Source organism: Sinocyclocheilus anshuiensis, unplaced genomic scaffold (genome assembly GCF_001515605.1).
Source record: "Sinocyclocheilus anshuiensis isolate Anshui unplaced genomic scaffold, SAMN03320099.WGS_v1.1 scaffold437, whole genome shotgun sequence".
Taxonomy (NCBI): domain Eukaryota; kingdom Metazoa; phylum Chordata; class Actinopteri; order Cypriniformes; family Cyprinidae; genus Sinocyclocheilus; species Sinocyclocheilus anshuiensis.
This window is the reverse complement of record NW_015539902.1, coordinates 1695479-1710610: the sequence shown is the minus strand read 5'-3', so window position 1 is coordinate 1710610 and position 15132 is coordinate 1695479. Positions and strand designations below refer to the sequence as shown.

The 15132-nt window shown below is 38.8% G+C and overlaps 1 protein-coding gene across 1 annotated transcript in view; it reads right to left on the bottom strand.

Moving 5' to 3' along the window:
• The window catches only part of LOC107686190 (relaxin receptor 2-like), a 53283-nt gene that overhangs the window by 30163 nt on the left and 7988 nt on the right, over positions 1-15132 (bottom strand). Inside the window, exons 3-5 of the mRNA XM_016483101.1 lie at positions 13977-14054; positions 12235-12340; positions 11212-11283 (exon numbers count right to left, since the gene is read on the bottom strand). Of these exons, the coding sequence (XP_016338587.1) occupies positions 11212-11283; positions 12235-12340; positions 13977-14054 (256 nt within the window). The remainder of the gene's footprint in view (positions 1-11211; positions 11284-12234; positions 12341-13976; positions 14055-15132) is intronic.

Below are 15132 nucleotides of genomic sequence, written 5' to 3'. Positions count from 1 at the left end.
AGTGTTTCTAATTTTGGTGATTTGCAAATATAAGAGAAAATGTCAAAATCAGATGCAAGTGCAAAGGAGGCAGATAGGCAAATTAATAGCCATGATGCAGAAACTCAAAGTGAGAGTGTACGCTATTCAAAACGTAAGCATGTTCCTACTGAAAAAATGTTAGCCTATCAGCAAGAAGAGTCACAAAAGAAGGAGAAAAGGATTGTGTCTCTATATAATCAATGGAAAATAGAAGCCCGTAGCGCACGTGAGCATCTTAAATCAGATGCATTAGAAACTCAATTAGCTATTTTGGGCGAGACTTTGGAGACAGCTAAACATAAGGTTTTGTGTGCTTATGATGAATTTAGGCAGCATGTATCACCTACTATTGAAATGAGGAGAAAAATGGACGCGTGTGAAGCAGTTACAGCTGACATCATTAAAATTGTTAATGAAAGAATAACGGGTGTAGATGGAGACTTTGATGGTAAAAGGGAGAAAAGGCGACTTCGTACCTTATTAGACCATCAGTATGCCCGCTCAATCTTTGGTTCAACGGTATCACAATTTAGTCAGAAAACTAGTAACTCCAGCCACCGCTCTGTCATATCAAGTTTAGAAGCCAAACGTGTAGATGCTGCAGCAGAAGTAGCAGCCAAGCAAGCTGCATATAATGTTTTACTAGAAGAATCAAAGCAAAGAGAAAAAATAAAACGGCTAGAAGAACAACATAAAAGAGCTCTTGATGTTGAGATAAAGGAATTAGAGCAAATTCAAGCGCAAAGAGATCTGAAAGCAGCTCAAGCTAAACTTGAAATCTACAATCAAGAAACTGAGAAAGAAAAGACTAATTTGTCTAAAGATTCAAATGGATCAAATGGATCAGATTCAGATTTGTCTCTAGCAAGTATGAAAAAGCAAGAAATGTTTCAAAACGACACCAAATCAAGATGGCATGTGAGCAAGCTGCCGGTGCCAGAACCTCCTGTTTTTACTGGTGACCCCATTCATTTTATTGAGTTTAAACAATCCTTTGTGGCACTTATTGACAAGAAAACCATCTCTTCTGCTGATAAGATGTTTTATCTCAAGAAATATGTGAGTGGTCCTGCTAGAAAAGCTTTAGAAGGAACTGAACAGATGACAGATGAAGAAGCCTATCAAGATGCATGGTGCAAACTGAACAATCGTTATGGTCAACCGTACAAAAGGCGAAAGGCGTTTAGAGAAAAGCTGGCAAGCTGGCCCAAGATTTACTCAAAGGATGCCATTGGTCTTCAGGCTTTCTCTGACTTTTTAAATGCATGCCAGGGTGCCATGCCACATGTCAAAGGTCTCCAAATTTTAAAGTCAAGTCACGCAATCTCTTTCTGAAAATCATGAGTATCCCACTTTTAAAGAATTTGCTGTATTTGTGTCCACTGAATCAGAGATTGCTTGTAATCCTGTTACTTCCTTTCACATTCTTTGTGCTGCAGAACCTGTCACTAAGAAGGCAAATCTGAAAGAGACCAAGAGAAACCGAGTTAGAGTTTTCACTACTCAATCGAACACAGAGTCGAAAAGTGATTAAATCTGTGAACAAAATTCTGTGTGTGCTTTGTCAGGAAGATAACCACCAACTTGACCGCTGTTTTAGTTTTCTCAGCAAACCACTGGAGGAGCGACGGTCCAGGAAAGGAGGCTTTGCTATGGATGTTTAAAGCCTGGCCATAGCGCAAAGGAATGTTGCTGTCGTCCCACTTGCAACGTTTGTAAGAGAAGACATCCAACTAGTTTGCATGATGAGAACTTTGTGAAAACGATTAAGATTTTACCGTCTACAGCTCTGTCTCAGAGTGATCCTAATGATGCAACAAATGCAACGGCCTTGAGTGTAACTGGAGAAGAGCGAAATACGTATACTTCAATGATTGTACCTGTCTGGGTGTCCACAAAGCAGAATCCAGGTTATGAGAGATTGGTGTATGCACTTTTGGATTCACAGAGTGATACCACATTCATTGATAAAGGAGTGTGTGATGCTTTACAGACAACAACGTTTCCAGTGCAACTGAAGCTCACCACCATGCTTGGAAAGTATACTGTCCTATAGAGTGAAAGTTAGAGCATACAAGTCCGGTAACTATATTGATCTGCCACCTACCTACACCAAAGACTGCATACCTGTTAATCGTAGCCACATTCCTACTCGTGAAGACGCTAAAAACTGGAATCATCTTACAGCCCTTGTGGGCAAGATACCTCCATTGCAGGACTGTGATGTTGCTCTCTTAATAGGATACAATTGTTCAAGGTCAATGGCTCCCCGAGAAGTAATAGTCGGAGGAGATGAGGAACCCTATGCCATTCGGACAGACTTAGGATGGAGTATAGTAGGTTGTTCTTCATCACATTCCGATATGTCTGCAGTCAGTAGATTGTGTCATCGCATTACGGTTAAGGAGCTCCCTTCTATCACACCAGGTTATGTAATTCGTGTCCTTGAAAGTGAGTTTAAAGACACTGAAGAAGAGAGCACAAGATCTAATAAATAGTCTGTATGGCATCTTAATTCGATTTCGTCAACATCCCATTGCGCTTGTGTGATATAGAGAAGATGTATCATCAGTTTCATGTAGATGAGTCTGACAGAGACTTTTTGTGCTTCCTTTGGTGGAAGGATGGAAATTTGAACCAACCTGCAAGTGAGTTTCGTATGAAAGTTCATCTCTTTGGTGCAACCTCATCCTCAGGCTGTGCAAATTATGGCTTGAAGCATCTTGCAATTGAAAACAGCGAATTGTATCCCTTGGGGTCACAGTTTGTGATTAAAAATGTCTATGTAGATGATGGAGTGATCAGTGTGGAGAATGCAGAAGAAGCCATTAAAGTTGCAGAAGAGGCACGGAAACTCTGCGCTATAAGTGGCCTACGGCTCCACAAATTCGTGTCAAATAGCAAAATAGTGCTGGATAGCATTCCTACTTCAGAAAAGATTTCTGATGTGAAAAATGTTGATCTTGCATTTGATGAGTTACACCTAGAAAGAACTCTAGGCATGCAGTGGGAAAGAGAACCTGACTGTTTCAAGTTTAAGGTTCAGTTGAAAAATCAACCTGCTACTCGGCGTGGCATATTGTCTACTGTTGCTTCTGTCTATGATCCTTTAGGACTTATTGCACCTGTGCTGTTGCATGGAAAGAGAACACTACAGGAAGTATGTAAGCGTGGCAGTGGATGGGACGATCCTCTGCCAGATGCACTTATTCTAAGGTGGGAGCAATGGAAACAAGACTTGAATGATCTGCAGAAAATAGATATCTCACGAACATATGCACCATCTAGTTTTGGAAGAGCTATTCAAGTTGAATTGCATCACGTTTCTGATGCTAGTGTCCATGGATATGGTCAGTGTTCATATTTGAGACTCAAAAATAAGGACGGAGACATTCACTGTGCACTGGTGATGGCGAAATCAAGAGTTGCACCTCTCAAGGTTACAACGATCCCCAGATTAGTTAGCTGCTGCCGTTGTTTCTGTCAAAGTGAGTAGTATGCTTAAGAAAGAATTGGACTATACTGTTATCAAGGAAACATTTTGGACAGACTCCAAAGTAGTATTGGGGTATGTAAGTAACGAGGCACGCAGATTCCACACATTTGTTGCAAATCAAGTACAAAGAATACACCTCAGTACAACTCCCCAGCAATGGCAGTATGTTCCAACAGAGGAAAACCCTGCCGATCATGCATCCAGAGGTTTAACAGTGAAGGAGTTGCTTGTTTCAGACTGGTTTACTGGCCCTAAGTTCCTGTGGGACAAAATATCTGTATCAAAAGAACATGTTCCTGAACTTTTGTTTGGAGATCCAGAGGTAAAAACATTTTGTACTTTGAATTCTGAGTGCACAAAAAATCTGAGTTTGATAGACGGTATTTCAAAGTTTTCTTCATGGTCAAAGGCAATCAGAGCTGTAGCTCGTCTTTTGAGAAGAGCTAACAAAGTCAAATCGAATCATCTCAGCACTGTATCAGAACGACAAAAAGCAGAACTTCACATAATTAAATGTCTGCAAGGTAATTCATATAAAGATGAGCTAAGAGAGATAAAAGGTGGTAAAAGTGTCTTGTCTCGCAGTGCATTATACTCTCTTGACCCTTTCATGGATAAGGACTGTGTACTCGACTGATATGACAGCAGATTCTTTCATCAATGCTCTGCGTTGTTTTATTGCAATAAGGGGCACAGTGCAACAGATAAGGTCCGATCAAGGAAGCAACTTTATGGGAGCAAAACATTTGTTGAAAGATGCACTTAAGGAAATGGATGTGGAGAGAGTGACAACCTTCCTATCAGAGAAGCAGTGCGACTTCATCATGAATGCACCACATGCAAGTCATGCTGGTGGCGTATGGGAACGTCAAATTAGAACAATAAGATCTGTATTAAATGCTACTCTTGCACTTCATCCATGAAGTTTAGATGATTCCTCTCTACGAGCTTTTTTGTATAAGGCAATGGCCATTGTAAATAATAGGCCACTTACTGCTGATTGTCTGACTGATCCTCAGAGTCTAGCACCAATTACTCCAAATCACCTGCTTACGTTAAAATCAACTACTGCTTTGCCTCCTCCAGGAAACTTCGTTAGGGAGGATGTGTTTGCACGGAAAAGATGGAGACGTGCAGTATTTAGCAGAACAATTTTGGAGTCGCTGGCGCAAAGAGTATCTTGCGAACATAGCTGGCCAACAGAAGTGGAACGTGTCTAAGAGAAATCTTCAAATTGATGATCTTGTTATCATCAAAGAAGAGGAGATGCCTAGAAACGACTGGAGGATTGGCAGGATAAAGGAAGTTATTTTTAGTGGCGACGGACTTGTAAGAAGAGCCAAGATTATTCTAGGCGACTCAAAGCTTAATACAGAGGGCAAGCGCATTAATAAACCGTCCATAATTGAAAGACCAGTGCAAAAACTTGTTTTATTATTGGAGGGACATTAGTGTTTTTTCATTGGATAGTCTCTCATTGAGAAGCTCAAAAATAAGTTCCAAAGCATTGCAAGGTCAATGAGCATAATTTGAATATTTTCGTTGAATAGTCTCTCATTGAGAAGCTCAAAAATAAGTTCCAAAGCATTGCAAGGTCAATAATATTTCTTATTAGCATCATTTTAATATTTCTAAACTCATGTCTTTGAATTTGTAATGTGGTTTAATGTTATATAAAATCAAAATGTAAAAAAAAAAAGAAAAAAGGAAATGTAAAAGAAAAAAAAAGGGGACAAAGGGAAATTATTCATGCTTATGCATTTGGTGTGAGATTTGCACTCATAATTTGCTGGGAGTGTTAAGGATTTGGTTGTTATTTCCTTTTATACTATTTATTTTTCAAATATTTTGATATTCTTTAAATGATTTATTACGTTGTCCATTTTGAATGTGTATCATGTTTAATTGTTGGATTTTGGGGTTTTTATTAGTTTATACGTCTTGTGGTAACAAAGTCTTTTATTTTGACATTCATCCATGTAAGCGGATATTGCGGTGTGCTTAAAGCATTCTAGTAAGGAGCGCAGCTAAGACGCACATGGTCGATTCATTCAAAGGTTTACGGTTAAAGAGAACTTCAAGGATTTAGCTCCTGGTTTAAATGGAGAATAAGGTAAAATATTGACTTTGCTATCTGTATTGTTTTGGATTTCTTTTAATGTAGTAATGGTGATTTGTTTGTATGATGTTAGGTGTGTTAAATCGTTGTTGTATTTGTATTTGATGTATGTTTGTTTCAAGGTTTATTTATATTATGTTTTGTGTTTGTTTTCTTTATACAAAGCTCTTACGGTGATTCGTGATGTCTTATGGCATTTAACGGTGATTACTACAAATCTACGGTGACGGATCTTTAATAAAGCTCATTATGAATCATCAGTTGAAGAGTCCAACATTTTTAAAGCCAGGAAGCTACAATTTTAGGATTCCTTTTGCAGGCAGATATCAGTTTCGTAAAATAAGATGCTCTAGCATCCTTGATCATCTCATTTAGATCTGACCAGAGCTTTTTAAGATGCAGGCAGTGAACTTGGAGCTGAGTCACTTTCCATAAACGCTCAGTCTTCACTGGAGAGGATTGAACTACTATTTTAAATAGAACGTATTATACATTCAAAGCATTTAAATAGGTTTGAATGGGCAGTAAACCCTCCAAAATTAGAACTCAGTAAATGGCTTCTCTTCCAAATCTTATTACTTGAATTTGGAAGGATTATTATAATCTCATCTGTCACTTTTTTTCTTGGGTGCAGAAGAGCTTAAAAATTAATGTGCAGTTTAATTGAAATGAAACCAAAAGCATGCTCTTGACATCAATAATCCTAAAAGTAAAAGCTGTGTGTTTGTAAGAAACACATGCATTATTAAGGTGTTTTAACTTTAAACAGTTTTAACAGGGACAAAGTACAAGGCCATAATCCATAATAACACTTCCTCTATTGAAAAAATCCATCCCCTGTTGTCCTCACACACCAAAGTCCACAAACACATTTGTTTAGAACTGTTTGTCATTTTTGTTTTTGTTGTTATTTGTAAATTCTGCAGATTTCTCTCCTGATTCAGACTACAACATTTTTTCACTGGAGAAAGCAAAATTATGGATAGACGGCTCGTATTTTAGCTAGAAGCAACTTATAAATGTCATAATGATGAATTTGTTTATTACAAACGCCCAGCTTTTCACTTCACAAGACGTTATTTGATAGACTGGGGTTGTTACTTGTGGATTATTCTGATTGTGATGTTTTCACCCATTCACTGCAAGTGATATAATGCTAATTTTCTCCAAATCTGTTTCTCTATCTTGAGTATATTTTCAGCCAACTTAAATTTTTGTGTGGACTACTCCTGCTGCTAATGCTAACATTAATAGACAAAAATATCCAAATGTTTTGAGACGCTATGTCTCTAAAATTCTCTTGCGTTTGCACATTTCTGACAACTTCATAATGTTGTTATAGTGACTGGATCACAAAACTCAAAATGAGATGTTAATACTACATTTAACTGGGATCTATATATCCCTGTTAATTAATAGTGGCAAAAAATTAAAAATAAAAAGCCAGAAAATCAAAGATATTCAGATCAATAGGCCTAAACTGCTGTAAAAAGCTAAACAAAGAGGACATCTGTCATTTAGACTGGCTCAACATTCCACAGATGGTCCCAACAGCCCTTTACTGTCCCTTTTATAGTCTTCTAAAAAATGTATTAGTCTGTGGCTTTAGGGGGAATTTATCCTCATCACCACATGTCGCTGCAAGTTTTTCTCATCATTGTTCAAAAATATGATGTGTAAAATAAACTGAGCTTTATGACAGGTTATGCATGTCTGAATGTGCATTTGGAGTTATGTGTTTCAAGACGGGGCAAAACCAAATATTTCATCATCACCAGGCCCGCAGATGGCACTAGGGACGGGGGGAACATGATCCCCCAGATTCATAGTGACCTGATCCGCCTCCCCTCACTGTCGCTACTAAAGGCAACATCGGTAAACAGAGGATTAATCAGGGTTTCCGCTATTAACATTAGCCTAAGTGGTGGCGGCCCGGCCCGCCACTCCTTAAACGTGCACTGTGATTTTTGAAAAACGCTTTTGACGCAGTGTCTGACCGAGTCCCAAAACACACTTGTACCCAATCAGCAGTAAGGGGGCGTGTCTTGTACTGATAGAGAGAAGAGAGCCGCTCAATTTTAGTGCACTGGACAGATATTAGCAGATCGACTATAGATAGAGAGAGATGGCAGATAAAAAAAAGTGGAAAATCGCCTATCAGAGAAACAAAACATTAAAAAAGAAGGGATACGATCAGGCAAGAGGTAGGACCCGCGTAAATATCGGGGCAGCTTTCCAGCAGTGGAGAGAAACTCAAGGAGCGGGAAGCGCTCGAATCGCACGCCGAGGTTGTGCTGTTTCTTTTTGATAGGTGAGTAACGTTGACTTTGCTTTGTTTCACACAACTTATCTGTGTTGTCTTTTGTTTGAATATGCTTGTGTGTCATCTTCACTTGTTTCCGCGATCGTCGTTGCCATGCTTGCGTAAGTACGTGTGAGGCGGAGATTTCAAAATAGGGGCGAGGTCCTGTTGGGGTATGGGCGTGTTTGTTTTGGTGCTTTCAAATATCAACATCATTTGGCAAAAATCGCTTAGTGCACCTATAATAATTGAGCGCACAGGACAGATATTAGCAGATCGACTATAGATAGAGAGAGATGGCAGATAAAAAGATGGCAGATGGCAGATGAAGCTCTCACTGCTTCAGGATCGGGTCGGGGCAGACACAGGCTGATGCACAATAATAATCTACCGGTCACCATTACTTAAACTACTTCAGTCTGTGTGCATTGAATTTATTTAATGCACGAGTTTCACAATTTGAGTTGAATTACTGAAATAAATGAACTTTTCCACGACATTCTAATTTATTGAGATGCACCTGTATGTGCTATGACTCCTGACCCTGGGGTCCTATGAGGAGCTGGTAGCTGCCTCAATTGTGCCTGTAACCATAGTGATCGTATACTATTGTCTATGACAGAGCTGGTGATTTTTCTGGACTGAAAAAATTGGACTGCTTGGTCCCTCCCAGTTGAAAAAAAATCCCATCTGCACCCATGATCATCACAACACTACACTATCACAACACTATCAAAGAAAAGATTCTATCAAAGAAATGAAAATGTGTCCTTCTTCCTGATAAAGATTTTAAAAAATAATTTAACGAGTTCGTTTGCCCATATAATCACTAGGAAATTATGTTTAAACTTGTCCACTGATGAGGGGCTCGATGAAGCAGCTTCAACTCGAGCTCTGATATACCCCCACAGAGACTTGATATAGGATGATTACAAAGGGCAAGGTACCTGAAAACATCCACATCAATTGGTGCATATCTCACGCTGTGCATATGATCTTACAGAGTATAATAAATGCATAATTCTCTTGGTGTACAAGTTAAATCATAAAGACCTCAAATACAAGATGAAATGGTGCATGATCGCTATAGCCAATCAACAGCAAGCAGTAGGATTAAATCAGCTTGACTCACCTAATGACATTCATTTGAAAAGTATGCAGGAGAATCAATTATGCAAACTTGTTAGTGCCTTTACAGTCAAGATATGGATGCCCATGAATCAATTCAAATTTAAACTGAAAGCATAATTGTCACAATTCACTCGGGTAGTTTAGGAGGCCATGGTGAAGCAGCCTCCGAGGCCGCGGCCCCGGTACTGGGGCTGAAACCGACACTGGGCTTAACGGGGAAACAGGAGCCCTCCCTGGGCTTAACGGGGATACAGGAGCCCTCCCTGGGCTTAACTCGGGATCTGGAGCCCTTCCTGGGCGGAACTGGGAAATAGGAGCCCTCCGTGGGCTATACGGGGAACCAGGAGCCCTCCCTTGGGGCTGGAGCCGACACGGGAGCGAGCTCTGGGGCTGGAGCCGACACTTGAGGGCGCTCGGGAGGAGCGGGCACGTGAGGGCGCTCTGGAAGGCGCTTACGAGGAGCGGGTACTGGAGCTGAAATCGACACTGGGGTCACATGAACGCTTGGAGGGCTTGCCACATGAACGCTTGGCGGGCTTGCCATATTAATATTCGGTGGGCTTGCCATTTTAACTGCCGGCTGACTTGACTCGGGAACTGCCGGCTGAGAGGTTCCGGATCGGGATCAGAGACTCTCCAGACATCGGATGACTGTCTCCTTCCAGTCGAGGTCGGTGGTGTCTGGGAGCTCCGTGGGATGATGGAATGTCATCCCGATCCAGAACATCGTTGCGAGGGTTTCCCCCTCGAGGGAGTTGGCGAGGGCGAGTGGTACGAACGCCCTCGCGAAGACGATGGGGTCTAGGCTCGCCTGAGCCAACGTGACAAACATTGCTCGTTCCTCCATTTGGGGACGTGGAGGAACGCGTGGAACGAACGGGGAAAACAAAACACTTGAAAAAAAAACAGGAAAAAAAGACGGGGAGAAAAGGCGCCACTCACTTTCTGTATCGGTCGGGTCTTCTGTCACAATTCACTCAGGGAGCAAGGAACGAGGAAACGAGGAGTACTTGAATAACACAGTCTTTAATAATCCACAGGAAAACCGAGAACAAGGAGGACATTCAACAAATCCGGACAAACCAACAGGGAACAAAACACTCTTTAAATACACTGAACAGGCTAATGGGAAGACGAGACACACCTGGGATCAATCAAAACAAACGGGGAACACCTGGAATGAAATCAATGAACGGGAGACAGAAACTGGGACACGGAGCACAACCAAAACTAGGAACAGAGTCTGACAATAATGGTGTTCAACCTCTGACCCATGGAATTTTTTAAATGTTTGTCCTTTTCAACATTTTTAAATGTTTGTCCTTTTCATATGGAGAACACTTTTACATCTGAGGTTATCTGAGGTGGCAAAAAAAAACAATCTGAATGAGAAAATTATTAACTGTACAGACATAAAACAAAACTAATCAAACATTATGAAATAGAAAGTCTGTGAAGCTCTCATTTTTTAACTGATTTTAAAAAGTTTTCTTCAGTTTTGTCTTGCTTTCCATTAAAAATATTTGAGAAAAATGAGAAAGTAAAACTTATTTTTAGAGAGCATAAACCTCACCAGTATAAAATGTTGTTCATAAGATCAAATCTGAACAAACTGAATTATGAATGAAGCTCTGAGCAGTAGATTGTGTAGACAGGAGGCTGTACTGTCCAGTGGCCTAAAAGTCTTATTACAAAAGGTTGCATGGTGGCCAGAAAATGGGTGAGATATTGCACTCGTCTCCCTCAGACAACCAGGGTTTCAAGACGTAACCTAAAGTTCTCAGAGCTGAGATATTTTGGTTCATTAGATATTGGAAATTTCACAGCCTCCATAAATTTAGACATCAGCAGGAACTTGCGACACACAGCAAGTGGAAAACTGTCGAATCACTCAAAAAACTTTGGCTGAAGACTTTAAGCAAATAGAATGGCCCAACAGTCTTAAATTTATAGTATAGGCCTCGATGATGTTAATTCAATAGGAATGCTCTTGTTTCTTTTCTTTTCCCTTCTAACTACAGATTCCAGTAAACACTGAAGCCTTTCTGTATAATATGAACCGATTATCTGACTTGTCTTTGTCATTCATGGCTGATTCTGATTATGATGGTGCACTTTTACACTTAATTAAGAGATACTCACAGCCTCTGCAGTTGTGTGTATTTGGAGAAGATGTAATCATCCAAATTCCTGATCCTATTGTTCTTCAGAGACCTGTAAATTATAAAGCATCGAATTACAAACAACACAACATTACAGGTGTAGTTCATCCGAGAAAGGAAAATCCTGTAATCTTTTACTTGACTAATAATGTTGTACAAAACAATTATTTTTATATTCCATTCCATTAGCAAAAGCCATATAATATATTTGCATAAGGAACAGACCAATATGTAAGTCGTTAGTTAGTGAAAATCCTCCTCTCCACTTCGATCTTTCAAAACTCATTCCAGACTCAGATTCATGGACTACTTTGATTTTGTGAGATCGCTTCAACCTTCAGTACTATATAGAAAAGAAAGAAAAACCTGGCCATTTTAAATATCTCCTTTGGTGTTCAAGAAAAAAAAGAAAAATCACACAGTTTTTGAAGAATATGAGCGTCATTCAAGAGTAAATGATGAACAGAATTGCCTTTTTTCGGGTGAATGATCTCTTTAAGGAGTCTTTTCATACCACAAGGCTGAAACAATGTGGTTTTCCTGGATACAAATTAGAAACCACTGATATGAATTATCTAACATTCCTTTTTTTTCCCAAAAACATCCCCAGAATCCAAAAGATAATCTCCAGAATCCTTATTCCAAAACTCATAAATTATCAATAGATACACGTTCTGCCCTGTTTATCTCAAATGATCTTCAAAGTCCAGATCAAAACAAATCAAAAGTATCATAAGCACAAATATACCCCATGCCGAACAATCTAAACATAACCAAAACCAACAAACAAAATAAAATCCAACCTTTCAAGCAGTGTGCCTAATTCTTCTTATGTCTGGTAAATGTTCAGCGCAAAGAAGCTCTTTATCTCGTTAAGCTTTATGGCTCAGTGATGAAGCACTATGTCTCACTGATGTCAGATTTGAACTCCTACAGATTAATAACCTCTCGTGGGAGCAGAGGAGTAAAGCTCTGCAGATGGATCCCAGCTCGATGTACTTACAACCAAGTCACATTGGAGGAGAGGACAGGTACAACATGCAGGTTCACGTCAACACATTCCACCTCGGTCTTAATGCAATCACAGCTCTCCGGGTACTGCTGCACAACTGTACAAGATCAATAAAAACACATACAATTATTCAATTATTATAGCAATACATTATTATTACATCTAGTACACAAAGCTAAAAAAAACTAACTAAATAAAAAAGATTTATTGCATTGTTGTTTCTTTGGTTTGCCTCCTATTGTTCATTTCTGGCAGGAACACATATATTGTCAATGCAGCATTTCTATTATATACATGATTAATAAGGTTGATCCAACAATTATATTAGATGATTTGCATTACTGCATTTTTTCATTGCTCAAATTAGTCCTGCACTGAAAAAAGTTTTTTTTTCTTTTCCTGTCCCTTCAATCTCTTTTAAATACTACCATTTTTAACTAAACATATTTAAATATTGAAGATACAGACATTAGTATCAATTCAACTATTGTTTCCATTAAATTCAATTTTTCGTGTAGGAGTCAAAATGAAAAGAATCCCCTCATCAGGAATGTATAAATATTATATGATATGTAAATATAATTATGATCTAGTTACACAGTATGAGTGACAGTACTCATGTTCTTTAATAAAATAATAATAATGTAATATTTTAAATAATGTTTCATTTTATTTTTATTTTTATAACAGTTTACAGGACAATTACAGAGCAAGCGTCACCTAATTAATATTCATAATATTAATATTCCTCATTTGTAAGCTGCTTTGGATAAAAGCATCTGCTAAATGAATAAATGTAAATTATCAAGTCAGTTTTAAGCTCCCAGTAAGTACAACAATTTCAAGGCCAAGGGACTTTGAAAGCTAATAAATTTCCATGTGCTTCTACAGAATCGTAAAACTCATGCAGATTTACAACACATTACAGTAAAAAGCAGCCAATAGGATTTCTGACTTCAAAAGCATCCTGTAGACTACTAAAGCCTAAGGCTATAAATGTATCAAATAAACTCTTCAGCCCAAAACACACTGCATGATTTTAGCAATCCTATAAAATCACTGCATGTCACACTGTGCGACATAGATCTTAAACTTGGCTACGACGTGTGTGTAGACTGTACGATGATGACACCTATTCACTCGTACGCTACGACGCATGTTACTACAGAAGAAAAAACGTCATGAGCATGCGCTAGTGGTAAACAAAAAGAGCATGATAAATCACACTTTAGCAGCTGTATTTTTTTATGTGCTGAAAAAAAGTGGAAGCGGCGAAAGAGGAAGGGATAAGAGCTAGAGGTAAGCAGTTTTATGTTTTAGCGCCATGTCGCGTTGATTTCATGACACATTTTTATTGGTTGGTCAGTAAACGTGGATCGTACCAGCAAACACACTGTGCGATGATCATTCTGTATCGTAGGCTTTCTTTGGTCGCAAGACCTTGACAACGGCCATCTTTGAACCTCTCTCACTGTACGACATAAGTGCACCGATTAGGAGTCACGATCAAAGAAATCGCCACGATTGTTTCATGATGTCAATCTTTTGTCTGGGACAGCCGAAAATCGTGTAATGTGTTTAGGGCTTTAGAGAAGCAAAAAATCTAAGTCTGGCCCTGACATGGAAGTTGCAGCAGCATTTTGAACATGTTTTTTTTTTTTTACGAGCCTCAAGATAACATCACTCATGCTAATCTTTTCCAAAGGAAACTGGATCAAGACCGGGACACATACAGCAGTCATTAGGAAGGTCCTGTGGCTCTGCCTTTTTAATAGTGCGGTCAAAGATATCCGCCCATCCGCTGTTGTCCCCTACAGAAAGCGAAAGCAAGTCTTTGTATGAGAAAGTATGCACCGTAACAATATACAAATATCACTTTAAAGACATGAATGACTTTTGTGGTCTAAAAGAGATGTCATTTCTCCCTGCATGGGAAAATTGATTACATCAATGTTGAATAAACATCACCTCCTAATGTATTTCGAAGTGGAATCAATGTTGATAAAAATTTTGTTCTGTAAGTCTGAACATTACTTTTTCTACATATTTTAAAAGTCAAAAAGGCTTTAGAATTGAGTATAAGTACATCTATTTAATTTTGGTAACACTTTATTTTAAGGTGTCTTTGTTTATAATATACGATTATAATAATTAATTATGCATAATTACATGCAAGTAACCCTAAGCCAAACCCTAATCCTAACCATATAGTAAGTACATGTACTTAATTAATTTTACACCAGAGGCATAGATTACGCGGGGGACGTGTCCCCCCCACTTTTAATATCACGTAAATTCGTCCCCTGCACTTTTGCGGGCAAGTGTGTTCGAGGTTTTCAAGAGCCGGTGTGATTAAATATAAATTTAAATTAAAAGAGACAGGATAATCTGTGCATGATCTGATGTTTTATTAGGACACAGAATAAGGCGAGATGAACATTGAGGAGCGCTAAACACTCCTTGCAGTGTATGTTTCATTCATACTTGAAGCCAGAGGGCGCTCTCGCGCAGAAAGTCGTACGAGGAAATTCCTAATATGGACAAAAGCATCCAGCTATCGCTGTACGAAAACAGTTGTTTTCACAGAAAAACAGAAACGTTTGGAAACATGAAGACATTAAACATACGATTGCGACAATATATGGTTTATTTGTGTTTGTCACTTCAGCTCCAGGAAATAAATAAAGTATATGAACAATGCAGTGCTAATTGTCATAACATTTATTACAGTATAGAAACTATTCTGCCTTATTATGTGATAAAAAAGTGTTTGTAGTATATAAAAAAATCATTATTATTGGTTATTGTCCAGCAGTTATCTGATTTCTAAGCCAATTAAAATCTAGAAATTAGAGAAAAATTAAAGTTGCCTATACACTGCCAGTCAAA